General features: G+C 31.8%; 1 protein-coding gene across 1 annotated transcript; it reads right to left on the reverse strand.

The window, feature by feature from the left end:
- Nucleotides 1–3896: 3896 nt before the first annotated feature.
- On the reverse strand, nucleotides 3897–6370 carry LOC139489964 (uncharacterized). Its single transcript, XM_071276815.1, has 4 exons — nucleotides 6283–6370; nucleotides 5793–5949; nucleotides 4405–4688; nucleotides 3897–4075 (listed from the first exon to the last, which is right to left on the reverse strand). The coding sequence occupies exons 1-4, from the start codon at nucleotides 6368–6370 to the stop codon at nucleotides 3897–3899; spliced, it is 708 nt and encodes a 235-aa protein (XP_071132916.1).
- Nucleotides 6371–14654: the final 8284 nt, after the last annotated feature.

A 14654-nucleotide genomic window follows, 5' to 3' on the forward strand; every position in this document is an offset into this window, starting at 1 on the left:
ATAAAAAAAAATTATAAATTTGTATCTACGAACATTTTTTGGTTGGACTTTCACATTTGAAGCGCTATCATCGTAATTATTATACTATACTTAAACATGTTAACGATATCTGTATTATTTAGATGGTGAACCCAAAGAAAAATAGTTATCTTCTCTTTGATATCAAATTGATTTTTACAATACAAGGACAATACTATTTGATATGAAAAGAGAGAGCCGAAAGGTACCAAAGGGATATTGAAAGGAATTGAAATCGACCATATGACAAAGCAACTAACAACTATAGGTCACCGCATGGCCTTTAACAATGAGCAAAGCACATACCATATTGTCAGCTAAAAAAGGACCCTGTTTCATTCAATATGTACCTGTCAGAAGCATGTAATTGAGTGGTTGTTGTGTATTGCTGTTTCTCATTATTGTTTCGTAGAGCTTGTTGAAATGATATATAATGATACAGTTATACCACTGTTTCAGTTATGGGGGAGGTTGGCGCCTTCGAGCATGTTTTATACTTGCAACATTATCTCTGTCCCCTGTTAACGAAGTCAATTAACTGTCAATAGGAACTAGCTTCACGTACTTATGAAGATATTCAAACAAACATATATTTGAAAGTCGTATTCATTTCTAGATGGTTTTTACCCAAGTTGATCTTGATGGCTGCAATTTGTGACCGATTTAGTGGTTTGAATACCTGTTTGGAATCTTCTGCCTCTTAATGACATTGACACTGAGATCTTCCCTACATGTATACTATCGTCTATTTGATACTTCTCAACTAAATAACAGGTGGAAACAAGGCATAGAAAAAATATGTTTACTGAGCAGACGAATCTATTATTTTATTTTAGAACCATTCATGCTCGGTATATTTAGTTTTATGTTTCTATATATATGTACTAACCAGCTGGACTGTTAAAAGCATATACTTCACCCATTATAAATGAAATTTCAATATCAAGCAATTTTGGGCCAAGAATAGTCAGACTTTAAGTTCAAAGAATTACACATTGGTCATGACAGGAGCTGATAAACCTTCCGAAATAAATAAGATCAACCCCTGATTCGGTGGGTTTCGTGTTGATCAATCCTTATTATTCTTTGCTGTATTTTTAAAAGTGTCGTTTGTCTTATGAGTTTTTTTCGGGTTTTTTGGGTTGGTTTTTTTTTGCAATAGCTTTGTCAATTTCTTTTTTCGACTTATAAGTTTGAATGATCCTTTCGTATCTTACGGCTCTCGTTCATCATGTTCATTAAAAAATGAAAATATCATTGTTAAACTTAATAACAGGGAGAAAGTTTGGTACCATCAAAACGTTTAATCCCGCTGCAAATGTTTGCACCTGTCCTAAGTCAGGAATCTGATGTACAGTAGTTGTCGTTTGTTTATGTAATTTATACGTGTTTCTCGTTTCTCGTTTTTTATATAGATTAGACCGTTGGTTTTCCCGTTTGAATGGTTTTACACTTGTAATTTTGGGGCCCTTTATAAGTTTTTGTTCGGTGTGAGCCAAGGCTCCGTGTTGAAGGCCGTGCATTGACCTATAATGGTTTACTTTTATAAATTGTTATTTGGATGGAGAGTTGTCTCATTGGCACTCACACCACATATTCCTATATCTATTAAAACTAATCTGAACCTCCTAAAAAGGTAATCTCCTTATAATTAGTGGTATATTTTCTTATTTTTTTGTTGTTCGTAATTTTGATTTGATTGACAGACGTTTGATCGCCTTTAGTTGTTGGGAAAAAACACATTACTTGTCACATTTGACATGCCTCTTGCCCCCTCTCTGAACGCTCATTGTCTTTTTTGTTTCACTTTTGCGTATGACATAACCTGTTAACGTTTACCCTGTATCTCATAATATTCACTAGTACTATCTATATTTTGTAGAAACACCATGTTTTGCATAGTACGTTTGTTGACGGTCAAATGCGATTCAAGCAAGTTGTATATTAAGAAAATATCTAAACATAAAATATCATTTAAAAATTATAAATTATCATACTATGACAAACATTTTTATTATTTGTTGACAAGCATGAACGAAGTGCGCATCTTGTTTCACATGCAAAAAAAGAGACAACTTATATATCTGTACTTCAAAAATAGGTTATAATTTCCTGCTTGTGACTTTTTCTTAAAACATTCGTCTGAAAACTTCTTGTGATATTTTCAAAGACATTCCGTTTATGTCAGAGATAACAAACATTCCAGGAAGTTTAAATCGTTGTCTCCTTTTAACATTTTGAAATGTTACAAATGATGTCTTAAACTCTACTTTTCCGTCTTTAAAGAGGACACTTTTCTTTTCATACTCCACCTGAAAGTAAAACATAAAATCCATATTGCTCTGTTCTAATACGCACTACTAATAGAACAATAAGCGATTATCTCAGCTTAAAATAAGTTTACATTTTGTTGAACATATGGTATTCTCAATATAATAGCAGGCCTGAAACGGAAAAGGACAAACCATTTTATGTTAAATGCCTTCTCTATTCGGTCATATCTCAACTATCATTTGTGTGGAAGCAGGTGCCGGAGTGCGGGGGTGCTATCACACATATTAATTAATCACTAATATATAAAGCAATATAAGTTTCGAAAATAGTGTAAATGTTTTACAACATGAACATACGATAATTATGTTTTTAGTGGTTCCAATTCATTAAACTACGACCAACTTTAACTTTTCTGAAAATGTGTCTCTATATAAAATTTATTCTAAAATGTAAAAAGAAGTCTAATGTATTTACATAGTATAGAAAATATGATTAATGGTGATATATTATATAAAAACTATATTTAAAAATGTTCAACGTTTTTCAAATATTTATAAATGATGTATTAACTGTTAGAGACTACGGATTTCCTTCGTAGCTTATAACAGTGAACCAGACACGGATTAATTAATTCAATAAATCTCAAGAAAGGGGTTAAACAATGTCCAAGATAAAGTTAGGAACCAATTTAAATTTAGAAACAGGTTACAATGATCGACATATTTTTTTTGTTTTCACGGATGTATGGCAATAACGAGCAAATGCTTAATATATTTCTGTTATACTTTTTATAACAAAATCAATCTGGGACATCTTCAGTCCGTATGGTTGATACTGGGTCTCTGTATTCATAAAGAAACGATTTAAACATTGCCACCTAAACTCTCATGCTGTATAATGCAAAAGCATTTAATGCCATGATTTCTAAAGGCATTTTGTTACGAAAACTAACAATTTGCCTTCAAACTTCTTGACACATTTCAAATCATGAAAAGCAAACGCAGGCAAAACAAAACAGTTACCTTTAAAACAATTGAGTTCTTGAGGATGAAACTGTAAAGAGCTTTTAAATCTATTATTTTTTCCGCGGTTTTCTTCTGCCTTGAAACGAAATTGGATCCACAGACTAAAATAACAATAAATATCGCATACATTGGCATATAAAATATCAATCGTTAAATAAAGTGCATGTTAATTGTTATATATTTACACAACTGACAACAGACCTCGAGAATTAATTCAATATAATCTCAATCCTCAAACATAGGTAACTTACCAGCACATATCATATTACAAGATATATTCTTCACAGATATTACCCCGACTCAATTTTGAGGAGTTTATTTTGCAGTCAAACAGTAGTATACCGCTGTTCGAAACTCAAAAATCGATAGAAAAAAACGAATCCGGGTTAATACTAAAACCGAGAGAACCGCATTAAATATAAGAGGAGAACAACGACACAACAATAAAATGTAACACACACAGAAACGAACTAATGTTCCAAATGTGAATATACATATAACCGCAATGACTTATTGCCGGGGTCGATGTGAATGAACTTTGTTATGGCAGATAGACGCATGTACACACAGTAAATCAAATTATCTCAATCTTTTAGAGAGGGGTATAAATGTTAATGTGGAATTGTATATTTTATTCCACTTACTAGATAGTATTGCTTTACTCTGTTTATTCGTGTTGGTATTGAGTCGATCACATTGCGGACAACTTTTTGCACATCGTTTTTTCATATGTCTGGTTGACCGTTTACCAAAAATACCTGGAAAAAAATGTTATATATAATTCAGGTTGTCAAATTACTGCATGTTCTTTAAGGTAAATATATAATTTAATGGAGAGAATAAAGAAATATTTGTGTTGGAAAGATGTTCAAGTAGTCATGAAACAAGGTTGGACTTTCAAACATTTTGGCCTCGAGCATCACTGAAGAGAAAATGAAGCGAAAGATACCATAGGATCATTCAAAGTCATTGATCTTTTTTTATATATATAACCTTTTGCATATTTTGTAATATTCTATAAAAACAAATATAAGGCATTTATTTGTTTTACTATAATTATATCTTAAAATTGGTATCACAATCTTACTTTTAATTCCACCCCAAACTTTTTTACCAGCATTCTCAGCACCTTTCCCAATTTGTTTACCAGTGTCGACAATACCATTTTTAACCTTATTTGCCTGTTTCTCAGCTTGTTTTAACCATCCATTAAATTTCCAAGTGATATCTTCAGACCAAGAATGTAGTTTTCTATCTAGTTTGTTGACCAACTTCCCAACGTTCTGTCCGAATTTAGCAGCTTTTGTAATGGGTTTGTTTACTTCGTATAATAATCCATCAATCATCTGTTCGTGTATTTGTGGCTGTGTGCTAAAAAGTTAATTTCAGAAAAGTGTTCATATGATTTTAAAGACTTTTTTTTAAAGTTATTGATTGTTGGTTGCTAAATGCCCAAATATCTAATGCATTTCCAGGACAAGAACAAATCAACAGATTAGTAAATTAACACATCGGACGACTACTGTTATCTGAAGATACAAGACTTAAAAAATGTCAGTGACAACTTATTACAAACTGGTTATCAAATCCAAACTTTCAAGGTGATATTCGTATAGTACCCGTCAATAAAGATACCGTCTTTGTATACTTTCATTCTCTGTTCTTTTATAATTGTGCCTTAAAAGTAATTTATTCTCAATGGATGTCAATTTAACACTTTTGTAATCTTTGAATACTGATGTGCTAATACACTACATTTAACGTCAGTGGGATGGTTGAGCGCTAGCATAAATATTTAACCCCGCCATATTCCTCGTGTGCCTGTCTGAAGTCATGAACCTGTTATTCAGTGGATATATGTTTTATTTCTTTATGGTTAATTGTACTACGTGTATTATAATCATAATTCAGGCTGTAGTTTTCGGTTTCGTTTTGTTGTTTTACATTAAATTATAGCAGGTGTATTTATTGCGTATTATACAGCATGAAGTATATCCATTATGTAAGTTACTTCATACGATGATCTTTATTTGTGGTTCTTAACTTCAACGTCACTTGGTTCTTTGAGAGATGGTTGTGAATTTGGGAATCTTACCAAATCCTTTCAATTAAAGAAGATGGAATTCCGAAGAAATTTACACAGAGGCACATTTTGAGTTTATATGAGTCATTATTTCAGTTTTAAATTTTATGACATATGCTTGTACATTTATATCAAAACAACTACTCAAATCAAAGAAACGATTTGAATCTAAAGCCTGGAATCTTTGAGTGTTGTTTATCAGAATATATAACCTTAGCTGTATTTGGCAAAACTTTTAGGAATTTTGGCCTTTTAAACTTTTTTGGGATTCGAACGTCACTGATGAGTCTTTTTTTAGACAAAACGCGCGTCTGGCGTAAATAAAAATTTTCAATCCTGGTATCTGTGATGAGTTTATTTATCAATATTATCAATTACAAAATAACACTTACGATTGACAACGATTTTTCTCACATCGTGTGCATGATAACATTGTTTGGTTAATGTTGGCTTCGCATTCCAATGATGAAGCATTCTGAGTGATTGTTATCTTTTCAACTTCATCAAGAATATAAAGTAAAATGTCTTTGCTCGTCTGAATATTTATTTCTAAAAGCAAAAACAAAGACAATGCGTAAATATTTTTTTCATTTAAATGATCACTCAAGTAAAAGGCGTTCGGAAAAAAAAGTGTTTTGCCAAAACATATAATGCGATGGTTTTTTTTATCAGATATTCTCAACCAGTTATTAAAACACATAATTGGCAATTTAGTATAGCGCGGAATATAACAAAAATGTTCTAAAGCTTATAAGCAAAGGAAACATTTCAATCGCATATTAAAATGTACAATTATAAGTTCAAAGTTGTTAAACAAAAATGTTATATCTACATTAAGAAATACACGATCAATACTGATGTTGCGACACAATTTCTACCTACTTTTCAAGTTGTTTTGATGAAGGGAGTCTAACTCTCCATGACAAACACAGAAAAATGTTACTACTATTTCCAAAACGAGAGGTATCATCTTGTTCATTTTCAAAACTGTTATATATAGGCAAAATTTCTTTATTTATACTAAAAAGTTATGTCAGTTTTCAGAATCAAGCACAAAATGTGTCACGATTGTTAGAACCTAACGGCTATACTAGAGAATATTTTGAAATTATACTATTCAAACATATGTCACATTGATTTGCATTGCTCAAGGTCATAAAACAAGTGCAGCTTAAATGATCTTATAAAATAGATCCGCAGATGCTAGTGTCTGGAATAAAAATCTAGTAAACTCATTTATTTAAAGCTTTTGTCGTATACAAAATAAACTAATTAGTAAATGGTTTTGTTTTTATGACATTTTTGTCTATTTACTTCTTGACGGAGAGAGGCGAAAGATACCCAGGGAAAACTCAAAAAGTCTAAAACAAACTGACAACGCCATAACTATTAAAGGAAATGCCAAAAGACAAACAAATGTACAGAAAACGCAACATAGAAAACTAAAAATAAACTCCAACAAAAAATGGCAGTATTATAAGTTGCTCCGAACGAGAAAGCAGATCCTGCTCCACATTTGGTACTTGTCGTGTTTCTCATGCGCGTACAATCTCGATGATAAGTGTAATTAGGTAGGTCGCATTCAGAAAAGGGAATGGAATGGATTGTGGTTACGACAATCTGTACATATCATCGTCATCTGTAAAACATCTATTCCATAATTCTATAAAAGTCAACCAACTCGGAATGGCGGTCATAAAATTGTCAAAGGAATAGTTTTGACTTAACCTCTTGGAACTCTTGAATATGAGCACAATGCTTTATCACTGAAATCATATATCGGAAATGCAAGCCCAGGAATATCAGATCAAATGAAAGATATACAGTCCGTATACAGGAGCTGCTGGAAACATTACCGGTAATAAACTAGCATGTACAAATAAGGAAGGGTAAACAGATATGTTTGATTGTTAATTTGTTAAGCATTCTACACGTTTAATCAGTGTATAGATAAAATTATTAAATATTTTATAGAATACACAAACAAACACTACTCCCACATACTGTCAGATATATCGGAATACGTCACTTCATACGTTATCAAAATAAAATATCGGACTGGATTTGACATATTGTTTTTTGTTACATGCGCCGGTTTGAATTTAATTAACATTCAAACGTTATCATCAATAACAATATACACGGTAAAATGAAAATACAAACATGATTAATCCAAATAATAGAACCTGTAAATTTCATATTGGGTCGATGAAGTAAAGGAGTATTGTATCTTGACATCAAACGATTAAGCGACCATGTGGAGACCGTGTATATTCCATATTAGATTAGTAGGGATGCGGGGCTGATTTCAATACATAGTTAGTAGTGGTGTTACGTCCCTTTATAAACAGTACTGAGAAAAAATCTCAAAGGTTTCAACAGACCAGGAAATTAATGATGAAGATTGAAATAAATTCCTAAAAAAAATTTAAAGCTATATATAACATGTTGTTATTGTTGGTATCTGTTTTTGTATGATCAATGGAAATAGTTTCTTAAAGCAAACGGTACTGAAGACTTGCTCATTTTGATAGGTCACTAGACTATGTTTAAATATCACACGTTAAGATAGTCGGTAAGATAAAGTCGTTACGCTCTCACCCCATATAGAGTTTACTGATCCCATATATACCGTAATAGGTCACTAGCACACTATGTAACTAATAATCTGTATTCGGATATAGATACATAATATGTCCAGATATTTTCTCCTACAGTTCCTGATGAGCTACAGCTTTAATATTTTGCAGGTAGTTTGTACACACAATAGACGTGTTCCTGTCCACACGATATTGATTTATTTCATAATATTTTTATAATGAAAATCAAAAAGGATGCAATGTAGCATCATTTAAAATCTTATTGAACACAGACACATTATCAATTCAGTTCTGATCACTGCGAAACAAAAACAAAAATGTGCCACACATTACTTTATTGCCACAATCCTCAAATTGTTTTATTATTTTGTCTACTCTTGTTTCACATGACAGTTTAGAAACTTATCACATCTATAGTATCGTCAATGCTATGAGTTTGACTGTCCCTCTGGTATCTTTCGTCCCTCTTTTGCATCAAGGATATAAGCACTTGTTTTATCTTTTATTTCTGATAAATACATGCTAAGTTTAAAAATATTTAAAAGAAATTAATTTAAATTCATTATTCAGATATGAACTTACCTCAAACCTAAACCTTTTTCCGTTATTCAAAGTGTTGCAACTATTATCAAATCAAACGGAATGAACGTTTTCTATGTTTTTGTAGTATATCAGTCATATCGCTCCTATTTGGACTTCCTTTGATTCTGTCAGTATTTATTTTTACTTTTATTTGTCAGTTACCTATCGATATACGAGATTTCGACATCAGTAATCAATTGATGCTCTTCATATTTAAGGTACGAATACAAAATATCCATGAATTCATTAGCTTAAAAGAAATATCACAATTATTTACGTGATAAATTTGGCTAGCTTTCATTCAAAAATCAGAGAATGCCTAGTGTTTCAAACACCTGTCTTCCATGTTAAGGTTCCACTAAAGTCAAACTTTAGGACACTTCATAAACATCTAAACTTTGCCTGTAATTTTCAACCTATAATGAATAAAGTCCTAAACTATGGAAACATCTGTTCATTCAAACATAATTAAGATATACACACTGTGTAAATTGTAATTAAACTTGAAATTGTTATGTTGTGGCCGAAACCGGTTCTTGGGGTAAACACAACATTTTCAAAAAAATCTTGAGGCCTGCTAGATGACTTAATTTGTTTAAAATTAGTATGGACGAATACTGTTACATGTAACGCAGTACAAGCTAATGTTGATTTTACAGAAAATGTATTGATTTAAGAGTTTCAGTTAATTTGATGTAACTAAGTGAACGAATATCTAAGGTACAATACAGAAATTGGACATATATGATATTGAAACATATTTATGTGACAAAACAGCATTAGCTTGTACTGATTTACATGTAACAGGATTCGTCTATGTTTCAATGGATATAATAACGCATAATATGTTTTATGTTAACTAAATCAACCTTATTGTACAACAAGGAACTAGTGTAACTTCAAAGTATACACATGTACAACAATGAACTAAACTTACTATTTCATATCTATAATTTATGAGTTCTGCTAATATTCTCATTTCAAGTGTTTGTACGAACACTTACAAATAAAACGGGGAATCCATAGTAACTTCTGAAAATATTCCCTATACTTTAAAATACACGTTGTGGTTCCTGTTACAGATTAAAACTAAGTTATGCTTAATGGCGGTGACATGTTGATTTTGGCACTACTATATGAAGATGTTATATGTTAAAGTGACACGAGACTAAAGATGACCGAGTTTATTTGCAACCCCTATGATCTTGTATATTCAAAAGAACACATCAATGCCTTTATTCGCATATTATCGAAATACAATAAGCATTTAGATAATAAAACTAACTAATGTTGTTTTTAGCTAATGGTCTTTTAATTTTAATAAAAATATAAAGGAATAGACAAACTGGTACCTAGATACTGTATTATTCATATAAGTCCCAGATGTGACAAAATTGTCATTTGATGATTGAATAAATAAATAAACTGTAAACATTTTTTACTATTGAAAAGTATATAGATTTGAGGAAAATGTTAGCCGAAAAATCAGCCATGTATACGACCAACAATTAAGTTAATGATGATGCGAGTTTTGAACGACCTTGACTGGCTAAACGGCCCTCGCATGTTTGGCTCGTGTCCGGAGGCGATTGTTGAGCATTGAATATTTTGTTGTAATTGGTTGGAACAGGTGGTAGGCGCCATTTTGGTATGCGGCAGTCTTGGTTATTTTGTTGGTATTTTGAAGTCAGGACTCCAAAACAACTGCTTTCATGGCTACGTTGGTCATACCGCTTACCTCGACAATGTGTTGCTGGTAGATGAATTATTGACTCAGTATAGTATTAGATGACTAGATAATACTACAATACACATAGTACTCGGACGTTTGGGCATACTGTGACACTCACCCATCCACAATGGGTTTCAGATTATAGCTGACGCAGGTTTACTGTACGGAAGTCTAATAAACGAGTTTGTTGTTGGACCATCTAAGCGGCGTAACATGTTGTAGTTAACGGATAATTATGAGCTGATCTGTAACGTCCTTTCCGCTGTTAGGACTGAGACTTGATTAATGAGAATGATGCATGGATTCTGATTAATGGGGAAAAAGAGTATATTTGGATGTTTGACAGTATTTTCAGACAAAAAGAAGTTCTTTATTTTATTCCAACGGGCTCTAGGTTAAACTGTGTTGTACAGTGACAGCTAACCTGTACCAAACACTAAAAATAAGCAGTTTGGTTTTTTTTTATACTTAGTTTCAATGTTTAAGACTGTTATGGAGGATACACTAATTGCATGGATTACAAATGATTCTGTTAAAAATATGTGCTTTATTTGATTTTGGATAGCAGCAACACTCAAAATAAGGAATGTGACAGAATGGTTGAGGCTAAAAAGTAAAGATCAATAGATAGTTATGAAAAGAAACAGACCTTATACGATTTGGAGGACACAGGATCAATTTAAGATTGTCAGACACGTAAAGATAAACGAGACTTTAATAGAACGATACAAATATTTTGCCAGGTTCCACTGATAACGCATTATAAGCAAATTAGTTTAGTCAGCAGATTGCCGACGAGGCTAGAGCCAGAAAGTTCAGAGAAAAGGCAAGCTTATTAATCGGACAAATACAGCTAAACGGCAACGCGTAAAGTAAAACAACAACAAAGAATACTTATGCATTGCGAATACATACTGTAAAATGACTTTTTATAAATAAGTGGTTAATTAAGAATAATTGACTGTATACTAAATAATACATATTTTGTTTTCAATGTATTGACTTTCAAACTTAGCATATGGTGATTGAAAATTGATTAAATCTACATTTCGTTTCTATGCATATTCCCTTGTTGTTGTTTTATTTTGTTGTTGCACTTCTGTGTTCTGTTATTTCGTTGTATTCCTCTTATAGTTGTGGTGTTTCCTTTGGTTTGAGTTTGTAACCAAGATTTGTTTTCTCTCAATCGATTTATGACTTTTAAACAGCGGTATATTTCTTTTGCCTTTATTGAGCTTTTGATTTTGTAATTTGTTAAAGGACTTTCCGTTTTGAATTTTCCTTGGACTTTAGTACTCCTACTATTTGTCTGTTTTGTTATATCAGAACAAAAATGCAGAAAACAGTATATGAAAACGTTAGCATGACATCTTTCAAAGCACTGATTGTCACGATTGGGCTGTTTATTTTCGTTCTTCCTTTTTTTTTGCGGAGTGTTATGTTCATTCCTTTGGTGTAATAAAATCTAAATACACTTATAGGTAAAGATTTTCCAGTGAACAGCTCGTCCTGCCTCTCCAACATTATTATAAAGGAAGATGGTGAAGCGGAACTTCTTAATGAATAATCTTGACAAAACTAACGGAAAATTAACACAACGTATATGAAAGCTTATATATTTTCTCTCTGTGTTGAACACCCATTGGTGTCATTGGACTAAGTCTGCTTTTAATGGGGGTTTGGTCTTTTTGAAACATTTTCCTTTTTATTCACAATTTTATCTTTTTTTTTAAATGGAGAGCAAGCACTTTTCGGAGGTAAATGCAATAGTTTCCAAATAGATATTGAGCATTTTTGCAAAATTATAGTCATGCTTCTGTCAAACACTTGCTTTGCGTATTGTATCAACTCTCAACAAATAAACTGCGTAGATTGTAATGAAGTTTTAATCTGATTTCTTATCAAGACATAAAGTTCTCAAATTATTGTCGACTGGTTATATATTTTATGATATCTTTGTTATCAGCATTGAAGAAATAAACGTTAAATTGATTAAACTGGTGATCTGCTAAATCTTAAAAGGTGTAGTACCAACATTGATTGTCTAATATTAGTTTTTTTTTAATTTGCTCTTTTCAAAAAATTGTGCAGAATTTATCTTTGTTTTCAATACAGAAATACTTGACATGAGAAAAAAAATCTCCTGTCCAGTACTATAGAAAAAATTCCATATAACATGTCATTGCATATAAGAAAATAACTATCACTGGAAGTAAACCTATCAAATTTTCTCCTCTTTTTTACCCGCGTACAAGCTTAGTAACCATGTAACCTCAAGTTTCCAAAATATTCTATAGAAAACCCCAAATGAAAAAATCATGGTGCTTTGTAATACTCTTGCAAAATATGTATTCATGACCTAGAAATTGTTTACTGGATGAAATGTAGAATTAATTACATAAGGGGCTCGTGGGTCTAAATCAATTTGTTTTCTTAATATAGGATTTCGCTATATTTTTCTATAAATGAACTTTATCTTATACTTAATAGAAAAATAAAATAAAATAAATAACTGGGGTCACCGTTCATTTACGCTCGGAGTCTGCCTTCGAAAGAAGCATACATTTTTGTAAAAGTACTTTTTTCAGTTGAACTAATAGGAAAAAAGAGGTTATATCGAAATAAAATAAAATTACTATAGTTTAGTTTAAGTACAGCTTATTTGAAAAAAATGATAAAAAATTTAGGTCACCGATGAGTTGAAAAAGATATTTCAATTTTAATGCCACAAAATGGCATTTTTGCACCAAAGGGAGATAATTTGGAGCTTTTTCAATGATATATACATTTTAAAAGTCATCTGAGGCCAAAACGAATTGATTTATTTGAATGATTTTTGTACCATATGATAAAGTAACAACTAATAAAGCAAGGATTTATATATATACAAATCCTTGAATAAAGTAATAAATAAAATGTGTTATGAATAACAAAATCTTTATTTTTTTTTGAAATTTGTATACCCTGGAGCCTCCTTAACATTTTTTTCGACCTATTTTCGTATGCAACCGGATGTGACGTAGTATGATTGTGGTATAACACCTAAAAGGTATTAAAAAAAGAAAAGAAAACATAAACAATCCTATAACCTTCAACAACAGGGACATTGATATTGTACACTGCATAGTTACAAAATTTACTAAATGATTTTACAAAAATAGAGATTTATTGTCAATTTTTTTTATCGTTTGAGGCAATTCATAATAATGTCTTGTGTTTCTGTATGGGCATTTCATAATATCGTTCATTTTATTTACTTTGTATGTCATTGCTTTACACGATCTTGTATTTCAACAACCGATGTAAAAGTGTAGAACGACCAGAGTAGATTAGCTGGTTAAATACTTAAGTTCATTTTAGGTTTTTTCGAGTGTTTTTTTTTACATGAATAATGGGGGGGTAGAAGGGGTCCTGATCCCGATATCCCCGGCTTAAAAACACCCGATCCCGCAGTCCCGATATCCCCCCCTCAATAACACTGTTGAAAGAGAATCAGTTTAATAAAAGTAGTTTCTTCACATTCTCATTCGGAATTTTTATAATTGGGGATTAAGATGACGTCCTATGAACAACACACAAATCAAAATGCAAAACTGTGACATAAGAATTATCTTACTCGCTTTTATATATTGTTTCTACAGTATCAGTTGTAGTCGTCATTCGATGCTCAAGGCTTGACATTTTTCTTAAAATTTCAATGAGGGTGCATTTGGTGTTTTTACTCAGATATAGTGTCTTCAACGATTAAACACATTAAATTACAGGGGCGGATCCAGCCATTTTAAAAAAATGTAGGGGGTCCCAACACAGGATGAAGGGGGGTTCAAACGACATGTCCCCATTCGAATGCATTGATCGTCATAAAAAAGGGGGTTTCAACCCTGGAATCCCCCCTGCCCCTGAGTTATATCTGACACTCTATACAGTAAGAGACTAAAGGAGACAGATTTAGAAAAGTTTGTTTTTCTTCAATGAACCTTATGTAAATCTGCAGTGTCCTTGTATTGAACAAAACCAAGAAGTCAATTTCTGGATTTGACAGAAGTTGCATTCATTCAGAATTTGAAAACGATATTCCCATTTAAATATATGAGACTCGTTCTTAATTGGACATGACGATATCCATTCAAAATAGACAAAACAAAATTGAATTCCGATCTCACAATAATGATTTTAAACCACATCGTTTTATTCCAGATGAGATAACAAAAGAATCCCATATTGGAAAGAACAAAAAGATAATTACTGCCATGAATAAGGATTTCCAAATGTTTATATAATAGTCTTATAAATAAAACATTACATCTATGAAGCCATCATGGTTTCGATTAGGTTGGAAT

The sequence above is a fragment of the Mytilus edulis genome, chromosome 9 (genome assembly GCF_963676685.1).
Source record: "Mytilus edulis chromosome 9, xbMytEdul2.2, whole genome shotgun sequence".
Classification (NCBI taxonomy): Eukaryota; Metazoa; Mollusca; class Bivalvia; order Mytilida; family Mytilidae; genus Mytilus; species Mytilus edulis.